Genomic DNA, 25,842 nt, shown 5'->3' on the forward strand with positions numbered 1-25,842 from the left:
TCAGTGGTACAAGTTGTCGATTTGCCTTTTGTATTTCTCACTTATGTAGTGTCGCCTAATCTTTGTCGTCGGACCTATCGAGAAAGGAGAAACCAGTCCACATGCCGTGGGTGTGACCGGGCAACCGGATCCCGTGGCAGAGGCTGGGCCGGTGGCCGGCTCTGCCGTTGACTTGCTGGGCGTGCCATCAGAGCCCCCACCTTGTCCTCGGGCTGTGGCAGGGATCCCATGAGCTGGTGGGTGGACAGCACACTGAGCTCTGTGCCCCATATAGACAGTGCTTCCAATGAAAGAGGGACTGCACCCCCCAATCTTACAGGTGAGGAGACAGGTGTTTTTACACAGAGGGCCAGTCACTCTGAGGTCACCCAGCGAGTGCATGGCGGCGTGAAGATTCGAGCTCGGGAATGGTCTGATCCATGGCCCCGGATGCTCCATCGGCTCCGAGTCACCCAGGATTTGGGCTTCCCTCAAGGTGTCCTGAACAGCAGGTGCAAAGGCCCTGAGGCAGGACTGTGCCAGGAGAGTTGTGGGAACAGCAGGGAGGCCCGTGCAGTTGGTGCACAGCAAGCGAGCAGGAGAGTCCAGCAGGAGAGAGAGGATGTAGAGCCATACTCAGAAGTTAAGTTTTTTTCCCAGAGGTGGGAGGTGTGGTTGCCCTGGGGAGAAGGGACTGTACGTGTGATGAGTTTGTGTGTGTGTGTGTGGTCCGGGGCGGGGGGTATGGGCACCAGTTAGCTGGAGGGGGCAGCGTCCCTCTCCCAGTTCCCGGCTGGTCCCACTAGCAAGGGACCAGCCTCCCCGTGCCAAGGCCACCGGCTCTCCAGGCCACTCACCCAGCTCTCCGCCGCTGATGGAGAAGTCCCTGGCCAGGATGACCCACTTCTGAATCTTCTGTGCGTTGGAGACGGCCTCCTGGTTCACGGCATCGATCCCTTGTTGGATGGCCTTGTAGACCAGCGGGTCGCGCAGCTCCAGGACCTCGGTCACGGTGGACGCCTGGCTGCCCAGGTTCTGGCAGAACTTGATCGCCTCCCCACTCAGTCTGTCCAGCGGCTCTCCGCTCGTCCCGTCCACCTCGCACTGCCCCAGGACACCCCTGTCACCACACCCGACACCCACACACACGCCCTGGCCAGCCCTGCGGACCGGGACGCAGGGCTCGGAGCCCCTGGGCAGACACTCCCTGCGGGACGCAAACCCACGTTACCTTCAGCGTCAGCAGGATGCTCAAGAACCTTGCCTTGTCCCCCACCAACATGGCGTGGCTGACAATGGGGATCTTCTCCTTGACCAGGTTCTCGATGGGAATGGGGGCCACGTTCTCGCCGCCAGCCGTGATGAGGATTTCTGGAACAGAGCGTGGCGCAGTGTGGGTTCAACCATGACAATATGAAACCCCTGCCCTCTCGGGGATCAGCAGACACAGATGATGGCACCAACGACCCCCCACCTAGAGAAACCCCAGAAGCAGAAGACCACCCCTGCCCGGGGCTGGGACTCACCAGGCCCTTCTCCAAGCCACAGACCCAAAGTCCCTCTGCCCCTCGTCCCCCGTCTTCTTCAGCCTCCCATCCGGGGTCCAAGTCCTGTGCATTCCACCTGGACAGCGGCTCAATGGCTCACCGCCCACTTCTCGGTCCCCCATACCCTGTTCCAGGCCCTCTGATCCGTCTTGCTGGGAAGATAGTGAACGCGTCTGGCCACGCACTCTCTGCTACTTTTTCCATCACTCGGCAACTCGCAAAGAAACTAAGTCCAGCTTTCCCCAGGGGCGCGTGCAGCATCTCTAGGAGAATTGTGTCATTCTCTCCCCCAGCCTCTCGAATTCCCCAAGGGCTCTTTCATCCTGGGATGCTTGTGGCTTCCTGTCGCACCCATTCAAACTCTGCATGCCATCCCGTGATCTGCGGTCTCGATGGCAATAGCGATAACCAATCCCATCTTATAACGGGCACCCATGGTGTTGTCTGCCCAGGGTCTCTGCCTTGGAGTCACCACACCTGACGTTTCTTTAGGGAACTGCCTTCCATCTTTAACATGGGGTGTTGGTGAGGTGGACTGTGGGGGGAGCCCATGTGACCAGGTCTGACCAATCAGCATATTCCATCCTCTTACGCTGCTTTGTTCTGAGATGGGACCCAGTGAGAGTCAGGACTAAAACTTTGCTGAAACTATGGGGAATAACATACTCTTGTCCCTCAGGCATTAGGGTGAGCCTAGACTGTTGGCAGCAAATGGGAAAAGCCTCTTCAAGAATGGCCCCAACACAGAGGAGAGCTCAGCAAGAAAAGGATAAAGAGACTCCTTGTGACATCATTTTGGCACCTGGATCCAGCCATGCCTGAAGCGAGACCTTTTGGACTTCTCTGTTTTTGAGACAACAGCCTCCCTTTTTCACTCAAACCTGTTTAAGAAGGGCTTTCTGTTGCTTATAATCAAGATAATGCTAACATAGCCCACTTATTGAACAGTTACTACTTCTGGCAGGCGCAGTGCCAAATGCTCTCTCCCTATGTATCCGGAGTCGGCAATCTCTTCCACCTGTCTTTATATGGCCCAAAGAATGGTTTTTATGTTTTTAAATGGTTGGAAGGAAATCCAAAGAAGAATAATATTTGTGACACCTGAAAATGATATGACATTCACAATGGCACGTGGCCACGTCCTTTCATCCATGTATTGTCTGCGGCCGCTTTTGCATTACCACGGCTGCAAGAGGGACCATACATCCTACACATCCAAAAATATTTACTCTCGGGCCCTTTACAGGAAAAGTCGGCCAATTCCTGTTCTCCATCATTTCATTTAATCCTTATTTAAGTGTCAGAACTCTGTAGGTTATCATTCCCAAAGGACAAGGGAGGGAGCAGGTTTCAAGCCTGGTGTGGGCGCTTTCCCAGGTCCATCCTGCCGAGGGCCAAGTGCCAGGCACAAGGCAGAGCTGGACTATGAGGACTGGGGTGTCCCTATACGTCGTGTGAGGCCCCTCACAGAAAGCAGGGGGCTGGGTGGTCTTCGTTTGTGCTGACGTGCCAGACCCTTAAATGTCCAGGAGGCCCCTGCAGGCAGAGCCCAGCCCCCGTACCTTTGATGCGACCGGTGATATAGAGGAAACCCTCGTTGTCCATGTGGCCGAGGTCCCCGGTGTGCAGCCAACCTTCCTCGTCGAGCACCTCCAGGGTGGCCTCCTCCTTTTCGAGGTAACCCATGAAGACGTGCCGGCCCCACATGCAGATCTCCCCTGTGCTGTCCTTGCTCTGCTGGTACAGCATGTTCTTGCACCCACTCATGATCTTGCCGCAGCTGCCAGAGAACGGGAGGGGGAAACTGAGGCCCAGAGAGCTGACGTCACCCACCCTGGTCAGCCTGGGTCCACAGCCCAAGCTGGATCTGGTTCTTTCACCCTCTCCGGGTGACCAGGACAGCCAATTTCAAGGAAGACAACCAACTGGAATCTCTTTCAAGGTTAAAGTTCCTTCCACAAGACAGACTAGAACTCTCTGGAATCTGGATTCTCATTCAGACGCCTTTTCCTAGAGGTAAGCTTTGGGAGCATGGTTTTAGGACAGTATTTCCTTATTGCTTGGCTGAGATCTCTTTCACTGGTGGTAAGAAGGGCCAATGGTTTTAGGCTGAAGTGTACGGATTCCCTTGGTTAGCAAGAGAAAAAAAGAAGGCATGCCCCACAAGCTCAAAATTTACAGAGAGCCTCCTTGGGACATCCCCCATTCAAGGCCTTTCTAGGAATGTGGAAAATCCCAGAAGCCATCAAGAAAAGATTGATAAATTTGACCATGTAAAGATAAAAAAAATTCTGCACAGCAAAAAAAAACAAAACACTTAAACTAAAACCAAAATATTAATGAGAAACCCAGGGGTAAAATATTTGCAACTCCTACCAAAGACAAAGGCTGATTTTCCTAATATGTAAGGAGTGCCAACAAACCAATAATAAAGGGACCGCTAATCCAGTTTTAAAAATGGGCAGATGATATGGACCGATAGTTCAGAAAAAGGAAAATGCAAATGGCTTTTAAACATATGAAAGGATTTGTTTTCCAACTTCATTCATAATAAAAGGAATGTGAATGAAAGTTGTGTTGAGATACCATTTTTCACCAATTGGTTTAGCAAAATATATGGTGTATGTACAAAGCATTCCCTTTAGCATTGATGTGGTGACGAGTGATGGAGAAAAAAGCCCTCAACATTCACCAATAAGGGGCCAATTAAATAAATGATGGTACATCCACCCAGTGGAATACTACACAGCTGTTAAAAATGAAGCAGCCATTTGCACTGATACGGAACATTCTCTACAAGGTAGAAATCCCTCACTAACCAAATGCTCTTGATTCCTGAGCTTGAACGGTGTGAGTCAAGACTGAGTGGAAGTTTGTATTATGAATCCAGGTAGTGAGGGATGCCATGTTATCTGAGCTTGTTCGGTTCCTAAGCTCCAGATAGCAAGTAATAGTTCTGAGTATCCATTTTTACAGGGAAAATGCTTCTGTTGGGGATAAAAGTATATATGTCAATGCACTGCCCATGACAGGCCAACTCGAAGGAGCATGCTGTGGTCATTTTGCCTCTGGGAAGGCGTTATGGGTTGAACTCTGTCCCCTACAAATTTGTATGTTCGAGTCCTAATGCCCAGTACCTCCGAATATGACCTTATTTGGAAATAGGGTCATTGCAGATGTAATTAATTAAATTAAGATGAAGTCATACTGGAGTAGGATGGTCCCAAATCCAGCATGACCTGTGTCCTTATGAAAAGGGGAAATTTAACCACAGACGTGCACACAGGGAAATGCCAGGTGAAGATGAAGGCAGAGATCAGGTGATGTTTCTACAAGCCGAGGACCCCCAAAGATGGCCAAGGACCACTGGAAGCTGAGAGAGAAGCAAGGAACCGATTCTCCCTCACGGGTTTCAGAAAGAACCAGCCCCACGGACACCTTGATCTGGGACTTCAAGTCTCCAGAACCGTGAGAAAATAGATGTGTGTGGTGTGAGTGCGTGGAACGCCGTTGCGCAGGCCTGGCAAAGTCTTCCGGAGCGAACTGGAGGTTTGGGGTGGGAGGGAGGGAGCCCCGATCATTTTATACCTTCTGATTTTTTTTTTGACATGTGCATGTATTCCTCCTCGAAGGAAAATAATTAGAGAGAGAGAGGCGGGAATCTGTACTTTTCCTCCAGGGTTGGGGCAGTGTTGCTTCTCTTTAGGGAAGGACCACTCTTTGGTTTTCGAAAAACTCCAGGGGGCATTTGGTTCTGCAGAAAGCAGACCCAGATGGGATTGTGGAATAGAGAAAGGGGGCTACTGAGGTGTGACGCTCCCCCTGTAGGTAAAGAAAAAGGCAGGAGATGGTTCTGCCAGATTAGGAAGATGGAACTTTGTTTTTGCTAAATTCAAGCCAAACTTGCAATATCGCAGCAGGGAGGGCATCAGAGAGAGACACACCAGAAGGTTCTGTGAAGGACACAGCTCTCAGACTAGGAGTGGAACTTGCCTTCGATATTCTTACTGTTAGAGCATCACTGGGTTCAATCCTGCCGCCTGGGCTGAGCTGAGCTTGGGAGAAAGCCAGAAAGGGCCCGTGGATGTGTTTTGAGATGGAGCATTGTGGAGAAGAAGGGTCCCAAGGTCCCAGGAGGTGAACCTGGGGTGGGCGAGCCTGGGGTGGGCCGTCTGGAGGCGGAACTCACAAGTGACCACCACGGGCAGACCTTGGACCGTCCGGAGAGCCCTTCCCCTTGACTGCGGGTGCTCTGACAACTGGGGCTTCCTGTGGTCATAAAGACTTGGGGCTCAGAGGCTGGAGAACAGGGCCATTCTGGGGACACCAAGTCAGGATTCATTAGCTCAGAGGCCCACCCACTCTCCCATCTTCATCCCCTCGACCCCATGTTGCTGGAGGACCCCAGTCTGCCCAGGAAGCCGGTACCTTAGAACCCTGTAGTTATCATAGTTGGACGTGGTGTGGGGTCCTGAGCTCTCGCTCATACCATACATCTCGCCTATAGGTATGTCCAGGCTCAGAAAGAACTCGGAGGTCTCATGGCTGAGGGGCGCGGCCCCGCTGATAAAGGAGTGGCAATGATCGAGGCCAAGAGCACTCCGGACTTTGCTGAACACGAGGGCCTTGGCCATGCGGTAGCTCATGGGAATGTCATATGGCCTGTGAACAAGAATGCAGCAGCCATGAGCCAAAAGGGGGCTGACGGGACCCAGCTAGAGAAGGCTGAGCCCCTCACCCTCGCCCTCCTGGCCTGGCCCCGCTGGACCCCACACCTACCCAAGCATCCTTTTTTTGTTGACCTTTAAGCCAGTCGCTCTTGCCCACGAAAACACCTTCTTCCTCAAGCTGGAGGATTTAGCACCACTTTCCTTTATCTTGTCCTGCATCTTCTCCCAAACTCGGGGCACCCCCAGGAAGGTTGTCGGCTTGACCTCTTGCAGAGTGCTGACCAAGGTGCCCTGCAGGGGACAGGGCTGGGTTAGCCACACCTGCACCTGCTATGGACCCCAGATGTCCATCTCTACCCAGCCACCCAACCCAGCCCAGGAGGACCTTCTCTTGGCTGATTGGACCAGAGCGAGCTCCCGACCCAAGGGAGCCAACCGATTGGCTGGCCGGCGGCCAATCAGATTTTCACACTCTCCCTGGGGACTTGGTGGAGTGCACAGACTGGGAAAAAACTGCAGCCCAAGTGTGCCATGGGATATTATGCAGCTGTCAAAAAGGATGCAAGATTGTCCCCCAAATTGATCTACAGGATCAGTGAAATCCGAATCAAAAGGCAGACAGGCTTTCTCATACATATCGACAAACGGATCTTAAAATTTACATGGAAATGCAGAGGAGCTAGGACAGCCAGAGCAATTTTGGAAAAGAACAAAATCCGAGGACTTACTGATTTTGAAACATTATTAAGTAGGGCGATCAACCGACCTGGTTTGCCCAGAACTGGAGGAGTTCCTGGAATGTGGAATTTTCAGTGATAAAACTGGGAAAGTCCTGGGCAAACTGGGACAAGATAGTCATTCCACCATAAAGCCAGGAAAATCAAGTCAGTGCAATTTGGATGTATAGATCAATGGAACGGAATAGAAAATCCAGAGATGAATCTTTACATTTGCAATCAATTGACGGTCAATAAAAGCCCAAGGCAATCCGATGGAAGAAAGGATGTCCATATCCAAAAATTTAAAAATAAAAATAAGAGTTTTTAGAGCCTTACTTATCACCAAACACAAAAATAAACTCAAAATGGAATCACAGACCTCAATATAAAGCTAAAACTAAAAGCCTGCTACAAGATGCCATCTGTGACCTTGGAGCAGGCAAAGATTTCTCATATGTGACACCAAAAGCGTGAAAGAAAAAAAAAAAAAACAAATTGGACTTCATCAGAGTTAGAATGAAAAGACAAGACACAGAACCGGGAGATATTATTTGCCAATCACATATTTGAGAAAGGATTCATATTCATAATGTATAAAGAACATTTAAAACTCAGCAGGAAGAAGACAGACAACCAAATTTTAAAATGGGCGAAGAGTCGAACAGACATTTTTCCAAAGAAGATACAGCAGCGGCCAAGAAGCACATTTAAGAGTTGTTCACACCCTCAGTCCTCAGGGAAATGCAAATTAAAATGGCGGGATAGAATTCACACTCACTAGGACGGCAATAACAATCATAACAGTAATAACACATTACTGAGGCAGAGGAGAAACTGGAACTCTCGTACACTCCCGGTGGGAATACAAAACGATGCAGCCCCTTTGGAAAACAGTCTGGCAGTTTCTTAAAATGTTAAGACAGCTTTATCACTCATCGGGTTAATTATTTTAAACACTTTAACCCTATTAGGGGTTGATAAGGATGTGGAAGGGTTGAAACTTCTCAGGTCCCGTAGACGAGTGTGTTTACATTAGGTATTCAACCATAAAATAAAGTTTCATGCGGCCAGCCTGGTGGCGTAGCGGTTAAGTTCGTGTGCTCCGCTTTGGCGGCCCCGGGTTTGCAAGTTCGGATCCCAGGCACGGACCTAGGCACCGCTCATCAAGCCATGTGTGGCGGCATCCCACATACAAAATAGAGGAAGACTGGCACAGATGTTAGCTCAGCAACAATCTTCCTCACCAAAAAAAAAAAAGTATTTGTTGAGTGACTACTATATCTCAAGATACTGAGCATGGGGATATGAGAGGACTGAGAGGGGTCAGGGAGATATTTAAGCAAGAACTAAAGGACAAGGAGGAGTCAGCCAGGCAAAGGACAGGAGAATGAACCTTCTAGAAGGAATCACAAGGACCTCGAGACGTAGCCTGCTTGACGGAGAGTGTGGAAGGCAGAATCATGGCCCCACAAAGATGTGCACTTCCTAACCCCCTGGAACCCATGAATATGTGACCTTTCACGGCCAAAGGGACTTTGCAGATGTGATTAACTTAAGAATCTTGAGATGGTTTGGTTTTTGGTTTTAAAACTAAACAAACACCCACACACACACATCCTGCTTTCAATACCATTCACATCTTAGTCTTGGGTTGTTCAGTGTACAATCTCTACAACCGCACATGGAGGCCCTGACTCAGATAAAGATAAAAGCTAAAAGACTGAGGTCAACGGTCTCCAGAGCTGCTAAATGGTAGAGCACGAGACAAGGATGGAGAAGGAAGCCAGGGTTCTGCCCTCAGCCTCACCTTGAGCGCGTCCGGCTGAGCAAAGTACGTGACCGCCCCAACCTTCATGGGAATCCAGATATCCATCATCTGAGCTGCAATGTGGCTGAGGGGCAGGTAGCTGACCACCACCTCCTGCTTTTCTGCAGCGTGAGACAGGCGGTTGTCCCTCGCCGCCGCCCCGGCCGTCCACGTGATCTAGAACACAAGTCGGGCTGACGATCCAGGGCTCCCCGTCCTCGCCGGAGGGCCATCGACGTAAACGCCATTCTTTAAAAAACACTCAGAAACCACCTACTACGTGCTGGGCACTGCTTTACACACATTAGGTCGCTTAGTCATCGTCATAACACGCTGGGGTTGGTAATCACCATTCTCCCTCATTCACAGACGGGAAACAGAAGCACAGAGCGGTTAACTAACTTGCCCGAGGCGAGGAGGAGCTGCAAATCCAGTGGGCAGCTTTGGGGGGCTAAACAGACCCCCGTGGGTCCAACAACAGACCATAGGGTCAGAGCATCTACCCAGAAAATCAGAAATCTGAAGGCCTCGGGAAGCGCCCCACAACCAAACCCTGACTTCACTGCTTGCTAGCTGGGTGGCCCTGGGCTTAAAAATCTCTCAAAGCCTCGATTTTCTCACCTGTAAAAGGGGTGCAGAAGCATCTCACATCCAGTATAAAACTATGCAACCAACATGGGCCAACAAACAGAAAGCCCACCCATGACCCCGTCACGTAAACCCCCCCAACAATTAGCATATTAATGTTTTTCCTTCTCCAATGCATGCCTTGACGTAAAGTTTTCGTGTATCTATAATCTTGCAGCCCGTAGTTCTCACTGGTGTCATAACCCCTGGTGAACAGTTACCTCTTTAACCCAGCCACACGGGCCTCCCCACTGTTATTCCAACTCATCAGGCCCAGTCCAGCCTCAGGGCCTTTGCACTGGCTGTTCCCCCTGCCTGGCATGCTGTTCCTCCAGCACTCCCCGTGACTGACTCCTTCTTGAATGTTAAGTTTCTGCTTAAATGCCGCCACCTCCGAGAGGCTGTCTCACACCACCCAAGCTGGAGACTCCTTCATCCACTTGATTCTCCAGGTGCCACTCCACCACAACCTGGTGGTGTACACGCTCCTGGGTTCAGCTCCCAGCTCAGGCCTTTCTTTGCTCTGTGACCTTGAGCAAGTCACATCCCCTCTCTGAGCCTCAGTTTCCCCATCTGTGAAGGGGGTTAATGAGTGGGGAGTTGCCACGTGTTTATCTCAGCGTGGCACAGAGTTAGGACCCTATAAATGGGAGAAACTCTGACCAGTGGTGTATGTTGAGGACACTGCACTGGCTTTGACTTCTTGCAGTAAAGATGATGACGACGACGATGATGATAACAATAATAACTAACGTTGGATGTGTTTCACTACATGCCACACGGGACATGTGAGGGAAGCCCCACTTGGACCTTCTGCTGGAACACAGCAGAGTGACCCCTGCTGATGCTGCAGGGGGCAGAAGAAACACCCTCCTGAGCCCCCCCAAATCCAGACCCAGAATAATACACTGTCGGCGTTTGAAGTTGCTAAGTTCTGGAATGTTCTGTTACGCGGCAATGGCTACCTGACACAGTATATCAAATAATACAACCTTGGTAGTGACTCTAAGAGGGAGAAACCATTCTTGTCTCCGTTTTACAGAAGGGGAAACTGAGGCCCAGAGAAGTTAGGGAACTGGTCACAGGTCACACAGCCAGCAAATGGGAGAGGCAGGATTCAGATGTAGGCAGCCTCACTCCAGACTCTATGCTTGTCGCCCCTAGGCTAGAAGACTATGTCACCAGACAGGAAGCCACTTGGACAGTAAACGCTGGCCAGGGCAGGGTGGGGTCAGTCAGATTCCTGTCATTCATTCATTCCACAAAAGTAGACTGAGTCCTCCCACGCACCAGACACTGGACTCAGCAGTGACAAGACAGACCAGCCCTCTCCTCAAGGAGCTGATGTTCACGATAAATGAGTGACTATATAATATGTCAGTGTAAGTAATTCCAGGGAAGAGAAAAGTAGCCGGAGGGGAATAGGGAGCGATGGGGTGGTTTATTGTTTGCTATTTTAAATGTGTAAGTCAGGGAGGGCTTCACCGAGGAGGTAACATTTGAGCAAGGAGGTGAAGGAGCAAGCCGTGTGGCTCTCTGGGAAAGAGAATTCCATGCAGAGGGAACAGCCAGTGCAAAGGCCAGGATTTGCTGGTAACTATTAATAGCTAGGCTGCAAGGAAAAGCTCTTATAAGGTAGAAATGGTTCATTTAAAAACTAGCAATCTTTCTGGGGGCCGGCCCAGTGGCATAGTGGTTAAGTTCGTATGCTGCACTTTGGCAGCCTGGGGTTTGCGGGTTCAGATCCTGGGTGCAGACCTACACACCGCTCATTAAGCCATGCTGTGGCAGTGTCCCGCATACAAGAAAAGAGGAAGATTGGCAACAGATGTTAGCTCAGGGCCAATCTTCCTCACCAAAAACAAACAAACAAACAAAAACCTAGCAATCTGTCTGACTTACAGAGGGGAGCCACTGTTGCCAGTTGGGTGAGTGTGCTGCCAGACACTTCTCTGCTTTTAGAACCTGCACACATGCCCATCGCTTGCTGCCATGTTTCCATTTTTAGCAAAAATCACATTGTGCCCTGCGTCCTGTTCTGCAACTGGCTTTAAAATGTTTGTGTCGCATCTTTGGACATCTTTACGTTAGCCACATAGATCTACAGTGTAGTTAAAAATGGGGACTGGGGAGCCGGCCTGCCTGGCTTCAAATCCTGGCTCCGCCATGCTGTTGGCTGTGTGACTTAGGTCAAGTAATTGAACCTCTCTGGGCTTTAGTTTGCTCATCTGTAAAAATAGCTCCTGCCGCGGGCAGAGACGGCGCTTACGTTGTCGTGGCTCAGCATGACGCCCTTGGGAGGGCCCACCGTCCCAGAAGTGTAGATGAGCACCGCGCACTGATTGGCCCGCTGGCTCTCCATGATGCGGTCCAGCTGGGAGTCGGGGATGCTGCTGCCCAGCTCCATGAAGTCATCCCACTGTGGGAAGAGAGACGAGCAGAGCGGGGGACTCAGGGTGCGCGGGGGTGACCTCCACGCCGGGAGCTCCCTCTCCCCGCTCAGGTCTTGTCGCATCAGCTTCTCCTAAGGCATGATTCCCAGCGAGAGGAAAGGCTCAGGCTGCCCCCAAGCCCCGCCGGCTCCTCTTACAAAAAGCCCCAGGATGTTCGCTTCTGTGCCTCCACTTCCTGGAGCTTAAGCTCCCGGAGCCTCAGTTTCCCCATTTGTGAAATGGGAATGGTACCAGGACCTGACTCCTTGGGTTGTCGTAGGTGGTAAATGAGTTGCTACACGTAAGATGCTTAGAAGAGTGGAGTCCGATATTATTTGATCTCTGCCTTCTCGGATTCCACTCTGCACCCCAAGCTTCTCAGTTACCAGATTGATGGGGGCCGACTCCACCCCCAGCTCCAGAGGTCAACCCTGATTGGTTTAAGGCAGAGGATGCCATCTGCCTGGGCCATGATGCTTGGACCAGGGCCGGGCACGTGACCTCAGGTGGGCCAATCACAAAGAAGGTGAGGGCTTTTGCTGGAAGCCATGTCTGGATCTGAACGAGTCAAGATGTAGCTCCAGGAGCTGCTGGACCATCTCAGGACTGTGAGCGGAAGCAAGGCTGGAGTGGAGCCGAGAATCCAAAAGGACAAAACGGAGCCTGGGTCACATTATTTGAGCCCCTGGTTCCAGCCATGTCTGAAATCCACGCCCTGGGTTATAGTTACATGTGCCAACAAATTATCTTTTTTTGCTTAAGCCATTTGGGATCAAGCTTTGGTCATTTGCAACCAAAGGCAGTCTTACGGACAACCAATACATAGTACATGAAGGAGCTGAGGCTCAGAGGCAGTAAGTTACTTGTCTAAGGTCACACAGCAATTAAACAGAGGAACCCAAGATGATCTGAATCCAGGGCCTGTGCCCTTAATTGTTGACTCAAAAGCAGCTGTTGGGTTGTATAAACTGAGTATCACACGGGACCCATAAAAATCCTACCACCAAGTACCCAAGAAGGTTCTGGATGAGGTTGTTTTCAAGATGGAGGGAACTCAAGGTCGTCCACAAATGGCCAGTGTTGCCTGCAAGACACAAGCCCTTTGCGGGGGGTGTCTCTGTCCTTTCTCTGACAGACACCCTTAGCCCTTCTCCTGAAGGCTGCCCCCTCACGGCTTGCACAAGACTCCATCCTCCCACGGCCACAATGATTGGTTTGGGTAGACACCAGACCCAACCTGGTTCAATCCACTCCTTTCCAGGAAATCTGGGGCTGGTCTTGAGTCCGACCTCAGGCATGGAAACCTGCCCAGCTGGCTGTCTTCTGCCTCCCCAGACCCAAAACTTCACATTTTCCTTTCTCAGGCTTTCTTTTTCTCTCAGTTCTAACAAGTGTATTCTGAAACGGAATCCTAAAACTAGGTTCTGCTCCCCCTTGCACAGAAGTAGATACTATTCCATGCCACAAAACTGCCCCCTATAAGTCATCGTCCTTGACCGGGGGTGATTTTGCCCGCCAGGGGACAATAGGCAATATCTGAGGACATTTTGGGGTTTCAAATGAGGGAGGGTGCTAGAGGCATCTAGTGGATAGAGACCAGGGGTGATGCATAACATCCTACAGGGCACAGGACGGCCCCCACGACAGAGAATTACCCACACCAAACATCCATAGCAACGGGGTGGAGAAACTCTGCTGTACGTGCTATTTCTAACGAAGGAGATTTTTAAGTTATCCAGACTTAAGATGTTGTTGCTGTGCTGGTCACTTTAAATGTCTAAAAAGTCTGCAATTCTGATCAGTTGTCTTATTTAATTAGTCGTCATCCTGGTCTTAATCTTTATATGTTTGCTGAAAGGCGTGAAGGCTCGCGAGTGTTTTGGTCAGCCAGAAAGGACCATTGGCCCCTTTTCTGCCACTTGCACAGAGGGCAATCTTGATGACATTTTAGATCTTCTGATTCGAATAATGGGTTTGAGGGTCTAATCTCGTGGAAATTAACAGGAGATTGTCCCGGTCCCTTCCAAGGCTCCTGGCTCAGCTTGTGTTGTGTGACTTCCAGGAGTGGGCCATTCAAGGCAAGACAGCTTCCACTTGGCTCTTTCTGTCTCTCAAGACGTTGTCTATGGAGATCTGAGCCACCAAATAAATCCAGAGGTCCTGAAGTCACCATGCTGGAGCGGTCACATGGAGAAACCATAAGAGTACCAGAGAAAGGTCCCAGAGGAGCCCCAGCTGCAGGGTCGGGACCAGAGTGAGGACCACGGACTTTGCTTCAAGTGCAAAGTTTAAGGGGATGCTCCCTCCAGCCAAAAAAAAATCCTCTTTGTAATCAAGAGAAATAATATTTTAACGCAATATTTTTGAAGTCACTATCAAAGCAAAACCAATCCACGATGAATGAGGTATCAAAATTTTAAATAAATTCAGGCTCCAACAGGGTTGCTGGTCCAAGCCATAGCAGAAATGTGCACCCCTATTTAGATATTTGCATATATTAAATAATGGTTAATGGCTTTAATAAAAATATTGATGACTTTGCATTTATTAAAACCAGGAAAGCAAATTTATAATAAATTCTGGGTTGGATATAAATAGTAATATTTAAACTTAAAACAACGTCTTGAGTTTTAGCACACCTAATTTTCAATGATGCGGTATTTTTTCTATTACCCTAGTTTTCTGGAAAAAATTTACAATAAAATGATTGTTGTTGTCTTATGCCACCCATTTTTGAGGTGGCTCATTACACAGCACTAAATAACCAGAATGGACACCTTCCCATAAATCAGACCCAGACTGGACACCTTCCCAAAAATTAGACCCTCCATACCAGAAAAAAAAAAGCCTCTTAAAGGCCCTGCCCACGTCCCTTACAAGGCCATGCCCACTTCCTTGCTCATCATTCACTTCCTTTAGAACCCTGCCCACTTCTCTTTTGAGGCCTTGCCTCCTCTTTGCTCAGCTCCCACTTCCTTTGTGAGGCCCCGCCCACTTCCCGTGAGAGGCGCCGCCCACTCCCCCGTGAGGCCTCACCCACTTCCCTTGTGAGCCCACACCCACTTCCTTTGTGAGGCCCCACCCACTCCCCCGTGAGGCCCCGCCCACTTCCCTTTGAGCCCCGCCCCCCGTCAACCCCCCACTTACAGAGTACAGGTTGTTAGCGCTGCTCTCCTTCATTGGCAGCTTGTACTGGATGATGGCTTTTAGGGTCTCCAGGCTGCTCTGCGGAATCTGAAAGAAAGTTCTGCATGGTCCTCATGGCAACCCAGCCGTGGGAAAGACTGAAGCTGCACGTGCGTCCTGAGCTCTCCCATGGCGACCTCAGCCCCTTTTCTTTCCCCTGCCCACCCCTTAAAAGGGGTCTTTGTCTTGACCGACAGGAAACAAGCTGGTTTTAGGTTTACTGGGTTCTCGGTACCAGTAGCCTCCAACAGCTGAAGGTGGGTGGAGACGGCAGCCTCCCTGGGACAACGTCCCAGGCGGGATTCTGCTACACAGAGTTGTTGAGCCAGCACCTTGCGTTGTGCAGCCAGCATCCAGCTAACCTTCTAGTTGGAGTCAGGCCACAAACATCCTCCGTGAAGGGGGCTGGAACCGGGACAGGCTCAGAACTCCCCACCCAAACCCAGAAGTGTAAGGTTCGGGTGGCCAGGTCTGCAGGATGCTTGTGCCCTGTTCATGCAGAAGGAGGAGTGCGCCTCTCTGAAATTTCTGGCCAATCCAATGAAAAGGTCACTTCCAACATGGAGTATGGGAATTCTCATTATAATCAAGTCTCTGGCACGGATTGGAGAGAAAAGATGACAGAAGTGCTTGTAACAGCAGGATGAGAGTTTTCCAGAGAGAGAGAGAGGAAACAGACATCCAAAAAGCCTGGGGCAGGAAGTATCTTGGGATGTTTGAGGAATATAAAAAGTCCGGGATGGCTGGAAAGGGGGATGGAGGGGAGAGGGACGAGGGAGGAGGGAGGAAAGGATGTGAGGGCCAGGTCGGCACAACTTGGAAGCAAGGGCAAGGAGTCCGGGGTTTATTCTAAAGGAGGAAGGGAAGCACTGGCGAGTTGGAGGGTTCTGAGCCATGAGTATCACCCAGAACCAAAGACTTCCAAATGGAGCTGAGCATCCAGTGTCGGGGGGACCGTGTCAGGAGCCCGGCTTTGAACCTTCCATACACACAACTGGAACAACAAATCCCCCACAAGCAGCAAGTCGGTGAAATTAAGACAGAAATAATTCAGACACTGCTTTATGCGTCTGAGGCTAAATATACCAGAATCTGGTCAGAAAGCCATAGCAGCGAGGCGGGAGTGGGATGGAAAGATGGGGTAAGTGGCATTTTCTAATGGTGGAAAAACCCAAATCATAAATCAGCGTTGAAGGCAAGAAGAAGGACCCCACCCATCACCCATCACCCTCAGTGTGTTCTGCTAGGAACTTAGAACAAACAGGGTACAACATGAATATTGGACACTCCAGCAGCATCACGTCCGAAAGCGGGTCCTTCTTGAACCGGCTCAGGAATTAGGCATCAAAGGAGGTCTGCCTGGTGGCCCACTGCTCTATTTCACTGAGTCTAGCTAGAATTTCACTGAGTCTGGAAAAGGTACCCTAATTTCAGAAACGTTAAAATATGAGAGGACACATGGCCGATGGTGATCAGAGGATGCCATTGACGGCAAGACATGTCTTGACTCCAGAGTCGTTAAAAAGTGGAGAAATGTGTAACTCAGAAGTGATGAAATGTGGCCCTTGGGCTCCGCAATGAATCTGGTCACTAGCCTTGCCCCTCCCCTTAGGTTCTTCCTGCCAAAAGCTGATTCAGGAAACTGCAGTTCATTCAAACACAACGTTTCTACAATATCCATACAAAGATACTACAAGAAATTTTAATAAGGAGTAAGAGAGGAACCAAATTTCGCTGCACACAAAGCAAAGGAAAATTGCCACCCAACATCTCAAGTAAAATTAAAAACGTAACAAAGTAAAAGCAGGTGGAAAAGAAGAATGAAACAAAGCAAAGGGAACAATCACTCGGGCAAGAGAGAGCCCGTCCCCAGAAAAAAAGTGAAAAGGAAATGGTAGCATTTAGGAAACAGAAGAGAAAAATGAAAGCATTTCCGAAAGGATGGCAATGATAAGAAATGAAAATTACAAGGGTCGCAAGGCTCGAAATATCGACACTCATAAAAGAAAAATAGCAAACAGTGGGCTGTTTATGTAAAATAATACACAAACACATTTTTTAAATGGAGGCTGGATGGGAAGTTACCATGAATTGGAAGTGAGTCTCCCCCATTCCACCCGGCTCCCTCCAAAAGCAGCTTTGCTGGCTGGACCAAGGTGGTCCTGGGGGCCACTTACTGACCCCATGTGTGGGGCAAGCTCCACCACCCCACCTGATCGTTAGCATCTACCTGGGAGCAAAAAGCCACTGGGGCAGAGCCCTGAGGTCCCCCCCGGGTGACTAGCAGGAAGCGCTGAGTTTACCGAAAGGATTTTCTGTAGCTGCTCATCGTTCTCAACCAGCAGGATGTTCACTTTGGCCTGAGTGATGACGTATTGACAAGCCTCCGGGGAGTTGGTGGCATAAATACCAACACAAAGGCCCCTGGGAAAAGAAAACACACACATGTGCACACATACACACACACACACACACACCCCTTAAGGCAAGAATGACCTGGAAAGCAGGGGGCGGGGGAGCCTTGGCACCAACTTCCTTCCACAATTTACTGGACGAAAACAACAAAAATGATAAGTGTCGAGAGCAGCAACTCCTATGATGTCAGATCATGGAACCCTCCCAGGACCCCATTTTACAGATGAGCAAACTGAGGCTCAGGGCAGGGAAGTCCCTTTTTCAGGATCGCACGGCAAATCAATGCCAGGGGTGGGATTTGCACACCCGCCCTGCACTCGGCCACCTGTTGTCTTCATTCACAGTCTTTTGTTCTTGCGTTTTACCATTCTATTGTGGGGTTTTTTTTCCTTTTTTTTTTTTGAGGAAGATTAGCTCTGAGCTAACTACTACCAATCCTTCCTCTTTTTGCTGAGGAAGACTGGCCCTGAGCTCACATCTGTGCCCATCTTCCTCTACTTTATATGCGGGACGCCTGCCACAGCATGGCTTGCCAAGTGGTGCCATGTCCACACCTGGGATCTGAACCGGTGAACCCTGGGCCACGAAAGCAGAATGTGCACACTTAACCACTGCGCCACTGGGCCGGCCCCCCATTCTGTTGTGGTTTTAATTTGCATTTCCCTTGTGACTAATGATGTCGAGTATCTTTTCAAGTGCCTATTGGCTATGTCCTTTGTGACATTTCTGTTCAAGTCTTTTGCCCATTGACAACCTTTTTATCTTTTTTTCTTACTGAGTTATAGAACTACCTTATATTTTCAAGATGCTGGTTGACTTTGGCAGGTTGACTGGCTTGTGTGTCTGTCTGGCCCGCTCTCCTGGGGCTGCATGTGCAACCCCCGTTCACATCTCAGTGGGAACTGAGTAGCGGTCTGCCGACACTCACAGTGAACCAAGCCCGTGGTCTTACCCTGCTAAGATGGCACCAAGGGAAGAAACGAACCACTCGACGGAGTTGAACCCCAGGATGCCGACTCCGTGGAAGCGCTCCAAACCGAGCTGGGAAGGCAGAAACAGAGACAGACGGACAGAAAATGGAAACACAGAGGTGTCTTGCTTCCGGGTGAGATCTGCTCATCGGGATGCATGGAAGCAGATTCCACAGTTGTTTTCTCCATGCATCGGAAAAAGCCAGTATTGAGCCTAAAATCTGGGGTGTGATATTTTTGTGACCGTCGAGAGCCTGCTTCGCCTCCCCCTGCATCACGCCTCACTTATTTGTCCTTATTTTTTAATGTGGTCAACTATATATAGCATGACTGTGCCATTTTAACCATTTTTAAGTGCACAGCTCAGGGGCATTAAGGACATTCACATTGTTGTGCAGCCATCCCCTCCATCCGTCTCCAGAACTTTCCATCTCCCCAAACTGAAGCTCTGTCCCCATGAAACACTGACTCCCACCCCTCCCCCAGCCCCTGGCCCCCCATCCACTTTCTGTCTCTGTGGATGTGGCTCCTACAGGGACCTCCTATGAGTGGGATCTTACGGTCCTTTTGTGTATGGCTTCTTTCACTTACTATAAGGTCCCCCAGGTTCATCCATGTTGTAGCATGTACCCAAATTTCATTCTGTCTTAAGGCTGAATAATGCTCCATTTTATGGATGGACCACGTTGTGTTTATCCATCATCTGTCGATGGACACACGGGTTGCTCCCACCTTTTGGCTGTTGTGAATGATGCTGCTATGAGTGTGCATGTAGAAGTACCTGTTTGGGTCCTTGCTTTGAGTTCTCTTGGTTATGTACCCAGAAGTGGGACTGCTGGATCCTGTGGGAATTCTCTGTTTAATTTCTGGAAGAACCGCCATAGTGTCTTCCACAATGGCGGCACCAAGCTACATTCCCACCAAGAGTGCACAAGGCTTTCAGTTTCTCCACATCCTCACCAACACTTGCTATTTTCTGGATTGTTATATTTTTGGTAAATACTAGCCATCCTAATGGGTGTTAATTTATTTTTATTCTTCATAACAAAAGTACTCACAGAGTGATATTCCATAGTGGTGATAAATTGCATTTTTAAAGGGGAAGCCTTGATCTGAACGTGGTTGAGGATGACCCAGGAAACCTGGACAGGAAGGGGACCATCCCTGGAGGGGTTCTGGATAACTCCATCTTTGCTGGCTCTTTTAGTTGTATGAGGCAAGGCTGGCGATGACCCCCAGTTCTTGGGGAAAGCGGAAGCATTTGGAAGGGATCTTCCTGCCAGTGCTTCAGAATGTGATGCCAAGTGTTTCTACTTAGTGACAAAAAGACTATCTTCAGTGTAGACACAGTGTCTCTGTTAATGTGTAGATAAACTGATTTCTTTATGATTGGACCCCTTAGATTTAGGAGAACAGGGGTCCTTGGACTCCAGAACTTAGGGCATAGCTAAGGAGGATCATCTTTCAGGAGAGGTGAACTAACCACAGCATTGAGGTGGGGCAGCCAAGAAGAAACCCAGCCCAAGCAGATGGTTCTTAATTGGCACCCCTCACAGTCTCTTGATGAAGACACATGGGCATCAGAGGGAGAGAGGAACTCAGGTCTGGGTCAATAAGTGACAGGATTTCCTATAAATAAAAACCACCAGGAGATACCCTTTTACAATAAGAGAGACCTACGATATTTATTATCTGTTGCTGCATAACACATCACCATCAATTTAGCAGATTAAAACAACACACATTTATGACCCCAGTTTCCATAGGCCAGGAGTCTGGGGGCAGCTTAACTGGGTCTTCTGGCCTAGGACCTCCCAAAGCTGCAATCATGGTATCAGTGGGGACTGTGGTCTCCTCTGAAGCTTGGGGGTCATCTCCCACCCACACTTGCATGTCGTTTGTGGAATTCACTTCCTTGTGGTTCAATGACTGAGATCCTGTTTTCTTGCTGTCAGCTTGGGACGGCTCTCAACTCCCAGAGGCTGTCTGCCATCCCCTGCCACATGGCCCTCTCCACAACATGGCAGCTGGCTTCCTCAAGGCCAGCAGGAGAATCTCGCTTTTAATGGTTTGCCTGATTAGGTGAGGCCCACCCAGAGCATTGGCCCTTTGGATGAACTCAAAGTCAACTCATTAGGGACCTTAATTCCATCTTCACAATGTCTTCACCTTTGCTCCCACAGGTGGGAAATCCCGTCATAGACACAAGTCCTGCCCATACTCAAGGGAGGGAGATTATACAGCATGAGTATACCAAGGGTTGGAAATCCAGGGGGTCATCTTAGAATTCTGCCTAAAATGCCTATCAAATTGGCCGAGATGAACATTTTTGATAATAGATTGTTGGCAAGAATAGAAGTAAGCAGATTCTCTCTTACATCGTGAGTGGGCCTATAAAGGCACCATCTTTGCAAGAAATTATCCTATGAAGGAAGTTCACTGTGACACCACGTATGGTAGCAAAAGATTGGAAGTGACTGAAATGCCCACCCACGGGGGCTGGTCAAGTCAACTGTTGCACACATATTTGCAGTTGTTGAAAAAAATATGGATTTTTTTTTTTTAATGAATCGGTATGGAAGGATCCCAGCCGAGATGGCCCCCAGTGACTCTCCTCTCCTGGTATTTGTGTCCTTGTATAGTTGCCTCCCACATTGTATCAAGGTCGGTCTGTTCAACCAATAAAATAGGTTCACTCTCCCTTTGGGATCACTCATTCTGGGAGAAGCTGGCGGCCATATTACGAGGACACTCAAGCAACCCTATGGAGAGGACCAATGGGCAAGGAGCTGAGGGCGCCCACTGACAGCCAGCCGTGTAAGTAGTAAGCTTGGCAGCGGACCCTCCAGCCCCTGTCAAGCTTCAGATGATGCCGCCTGGGCTGACAGCTTGACCACAACCTCCTGAGAGATTCTGAACCAGAAACATCCAATGACGCTGTTCCTGGATTCCTGACCCACAGAAACTGTGAGATAATAAATGTGTGTCATTCGGAGTCACTAAGTTTGGGGGGGTAACTTGTTATGCAGCAGTAGCTAACTAATACATAGAGAGATGATGCCAAGGGGGGAAAAAGCAAGATGCAGAACTGTGGGTATAGTATGCTACCATGTGTGTAAAAAATTGCAAATATAAAATTATATATACATCATCTGTTTTCCCAAAGGACATACAAAAAACTGGCAATGGTGGCTGCTTCTGGAAGGGAGGAGTCAAGGATGGGAGAGAAAATTTTCCCCAATTAACCTTCGTATTTTGTGGTGGTTTGTACATTTTGTACCGTATGTGTGTATAGGTATTACCTACTCTGAATGAATGATTGAATAAACGACACATGAAGAGATGAATGAATGACTCGTTTACCTTGATCAGGGCTCTCGCAGCCTTCCGACAAGCCTCATAGTACTGGTTGAAATTCAGAACTTCCCACTCTTCGCTGTTCTTTGAGGCGAGGGCTGGATAAGCCCCAAAGCGACTGACTGACTCCCGAAAAAGTTCAGGGATGGTCATCGGGGTCTCGTGGCCTGGCCCGTGTTTGGAGATCCGGAGAAGGACCTCTCCATCTCGATGACTGGTCCACAGCCTGGGAGTAACTGCAAACAGTCACCAGGGTCGGGTGGCAAAGGTTTTTATTCATTTAATAACTTTGGGGGAGGGGCTGTCTTTTTGGACCTCAAATGCCAAGGTCAACAATTAATCTTACTCCTCGGGCGAAGTCACAAGGTCAACACTGGCCCTTTCAAGCTTTCTCTTTCCCATTTATTTTTTCCTTACCCCTCTCAACAGTTTATTATGGAAAATTTCAAGCATCCCAGAAAGTTGAAAGGACTGTGTAGCGAATGCCCTCTAACTCACACCGAGATCCCACCCCTGCCAGCATTTTGCTGTATTTGCTTTATCAAATCTCTAGGCGGCCATTCCTCTATTTGTCCACCCATCACCACATCTTATTTTTTGATGCATTTCAAAGTAAGTGGCGGCCATCCATCCATTTCACCCTTAAACCCTTTAGCATATAATCATTAACTAGAGTTCTATATAATTTACAGGCTTTATTTTGTTTAAGGTAAAATTTATATGCAGTGGACTACATCTGCTTTGGCCATGAAATATGACTGACGTGTGTCACTCTCAGGTGGAAGATTTAAGAGCCAGTGTGTGATTCGCTGTGCCTCGTTCTCCTGCCATAAGAAAGGGCTGTTGGCGGGGCCGGCCCGGTGGCGCAGTGGTTAAGTGCGCACGTTCCGCTTCGGCAGCCCAGAGTTCGCCGGTTCGGATCCTGGGTGTGCACATGGCACCGCTTGGCAAGCCATGCTGTGGTAGGCATCCCACATATAAAGTAGAGGAGGATGGGCACGGATGTTAGCTCAGGGCCAGTTTTCCTCAGCCAAAAGAGGAGGATTAGCAGCAGATGTTAGCTCAGGGCTAATCTTCCACAAAAAAAAAAATGAAAGAAAGAAAAGGATGTTGGCTAGAAGCCAGTAGAAAGACCCTGGAGATGGATGCACAAAGGCAGATGCTGAGGATAGTCATCAATATACACTGGGCAAAAAAACCATGAACTATGTATCAGTCAGCTGGGGCTGCTGTAACAAAGCATCCCAGACTGGGCGCCTGAAACAACAGAAATTTATTCCCTTGCAGTTCTGGAGAGGAAAAGTCTGAGGTCGAGGTGTCACCCAAGTTGGTTCCTCCTGAGGCTGTGAGGGAGAGCCTGTTCCTTGCCTCCCCTCCAGCTTCAGGCAGTTTGCTGGCCATCGTGGACGGTCCTCGGCTTGCAGAAGCATCACCCTGAACTCTGCCTCCACCTACACGCAGCGTTCTCGCTGTGTGGGCATCTGTGTCCAAACTTACACTTTTCAGGCCTGAGGTCCTGGGTGTTAGGACTGCAACATATGCATTTGGGGGTTTCGGGAGCTCTCTGGGGTCTCTGTTATAAGGGCACTAACTCCATTCATGAGGGCTCCACCCTCATGACCTAGTCACGCCCTAAAGGCCCCACCCCCGATACCATCAACCTGGGGGCTAAGTTTCAACATATAAATTTGGGGAGGAATACAAACGTCCAGGCCACAGCAGGGGACACAATTCAACTCATAACAAATCACCTCAAGGGCAGCTGGTTCATCAAGTTCCCCCATTAACCCCCCCCCAACAAGGAGCATTCGCCGTGGAGCGAATGCCAGCTTATGACAAAACCACCCTCTGGGGATGGGGACCACATGAGGAGAACGTCATCGAGGGAATTAACCATCGTGGCTTCCCCGCCCTATGGCTCCAGCAGTCCATCCTGAAGCGTGGGGGAGGGGGGAACCTTGAAACTGGACAAAAATGGAGGGGCGTCACCTGGATACTGGTGGGGACATTGTAATGACTGTACTGGGTTGAATGGTGTTCCCCCAAAATTCCTGTCCAGAATCTCAGAATGTGACCTTATCTGGAAATAGGGTCTTTGCCGGTGGAATCAGCTGAAGGTCTCAAGGTGAAATCATCCTGGGTGGAGGGTGGGCCCTAAATCCAGTGACGGGTGTCCTTACAAGAAAAGGACATAGAAACACACAGAAAGACGACGGCCACGTGATGACAGTGGAGTGAGGACTTTGTAACCCCAGGAACGCCAAGGATCACCAGCAGCCACCAGCAGCGGGGAGAGGGATGTGGAATAGATTCTGGGACGTCCACAGCCTCCAGAAGGATCCAATCCTGCCCCACCTCCACCTCGGACTTGGGACCCCCAGCGCTGGGAAGCAGTCAGTTCCCGAGGTTCCAGCTGCTCAGGCTGGGGACTTTCTTCCAGCAGCCCCAGGAACCTAACGATGACCAAAAGGAGATTTCGAAAACTACTGCTCTTTGAGAGTGACTGTAAAAGTTGTCATTCTCGCCAACATTTATCCGCTTGGAAAAGGGCAGCTGTGAAAGAGAATGGAGGTGATTTCCCATCACATGATGCTCCTTGAGTTTTGTTACAACAGAAAAATGCTTACAAAATAACGACAATGAATTATTACTCCATCTGCACCATATATGTATACAATTACGTCTGCACTATATATGTTATTAAATCTGTACTATATATGGATATAATTACACTTGCACTATGTATATCCACACAATGTATATATACACACAATGTACACATACACACAATTGTATATACACACAATATATATACACACAATGTATATACACACAATGTATATATACACACAATGTATACATACACACAATATATATATACACACAATGTATACATACACACAATTGTATATATACACACAATGTATACATACACACAATTGTATATATACACACAATGTATACATACACACAATTGTATATATACACACAATTGTGTGTATACACACAATGTATACATACACATAATATATATATACACACAATGTATATATACACACAATGTAAATATACACACAATTGTATATGTTCACATAATGTGTATATACACACAATTGTATATATACACACACAATGTATATACACACACAATTGTATATATATACACAATCACATCTGCACTATGTATATACACACAATTGCATGTCTACATACCACAATGTGTATATATATGAATATATATAAAATTGTGTCTATATACGCACACAATTACATGTACACGATGCATATATGGTCCCTGGGAGCTTCATCCCCCTGGGCTCATCATCCTAATAAAGAGGTGCTGTGGCCAAGTATCAATGCCCCCCTGGTGCAAATGACACAAATGAGGCTTCAAAAGAGCAAGTGACTCCCCCGCTGTCATGGGACTGGGAGAGCTCTGCTCTGATCTAAGTGGCCCAGCATTCAACCGCTTGCCTGTGCCGCCTCCACTCCCATCAGGTGCAGGAACAGGCCCCCCAGGTTCAGGCAGCTCGGCCAAGGCCAGGGGCCGGAGCAGGGAATGGCTGAGGCCCGACTCCCCGGGCCCAGGCTCCCTTACGAAAAGCCTTGGCCGAGTCAGCCTGCCTTTCTCTCTCCCACAAGATACCTTTTGTGTCACTCATGTCTGCTTCAAGGTTCTCAGCCTCCTCTTCTTGAGTCGTAGGGGTTTCAGCCCTTCAAGGCCCGCAGAGACCATTCCTCACAGCTCTGCAAGGCACAGACAGGGAACTTAGCGGGCCTGACGAAGGGGCTGCAGGGCGAGCCCAACTCCCATCCACTGGTCATGTCTGCCTAGAATCCTGGGATCGACTAGTCATGCCTGTCCTGGGCCTAGGAGAAGGAAAGAGTGGCTCGTATGCCACATAATAGAGCAATTGTTCAGACCAGAGGGTACTCAATCTGTGAGTTTCCAGAAGAGTCTCCTAAACTGTTAGAATATAGGAGCCAAGTCTATACGTGATCCTGTGGGTGAGAAAATATTTTGAAGTTTCCCAAGGGAAGGAAGCCCTCACAGGAGAGTCCTCATCTGGTCAGCTTGCCTTAGAGATTGTTTAATATGAAAACCCAAATGCGCAAGGAAAAAAACGAGTAA

The 25,842-nt window shown here is 49.1% G+C and overlaps 1 protein-coding gene across 1 annotated transcript; it reads right to left on the reverse strand.

The window, feature by feature from the left end:
• On the reverse strand, positions 1-25,411 carry ACSBG2 (acyl-CoA synthetase bubblegum family member 2). The gene is made up of 13 exons (XM_046637999.1): positions 25,357-25,411; positions 21,717-21,946; positions 18,335-18,423; positions 17,271-17,391; positions 14,929-15,015; positions 11,619-11,768; positions 8,723-8,899; positions 6,306-6,487; positions 5,955-6,188; positions 3,089-3,306; positions 1,211-1,350; positions 837-1,083; positions 1-74 (listed from the first exon to the last, which is right to left on the reverse strand). The coding sequence occupies exons 1-13, from the start codon at positions 25,370-25,372 to the stop codon at positions 1-3; spliced, it is 1,965 nt and encodes a 654-aa protein (XP_046493955.1). The 5' UTR covers positions 25,373-25,411.
• Between the last annotated feature and the right edge of the window lie 431 nt (positions 25,412-25,842).

The sequence above is a fragment of the Equus quagga genome, chromosome 14, assembly GCF_021613505.1.
Source record: "Equus quagga isolate Etosha38 chromosome 14, UCLA_HA_Equagga_1.0, whole genome shotgun sequence".
Taxonomy (NCBI): Eukaryota; Metazoa; Chordata; class Mammalia; order Perissodactyla; family Equidae; genus Equus; species Equus quagga.

Excerpts from the sequence above, each read along its gene's own strand:
- ACSBG2 (XM_046637999.1), bottom strand. Across the intron at positions 6,189-6,305 it reads AACAAAAAAAGGATGCTTGG|GCCATATGACATTCCCATGA; the intron begins GTAGGTGTGGGG and ends TCTTGTTCACAG. Across the intron at positions 1,084-1,210 it reads GCATCCTGCTGACGCTGAAG|TGCGAGGTGGACGGGACGAG; the intron begins GTAACGTGGGTT and ends GTCCTGGGGCAG.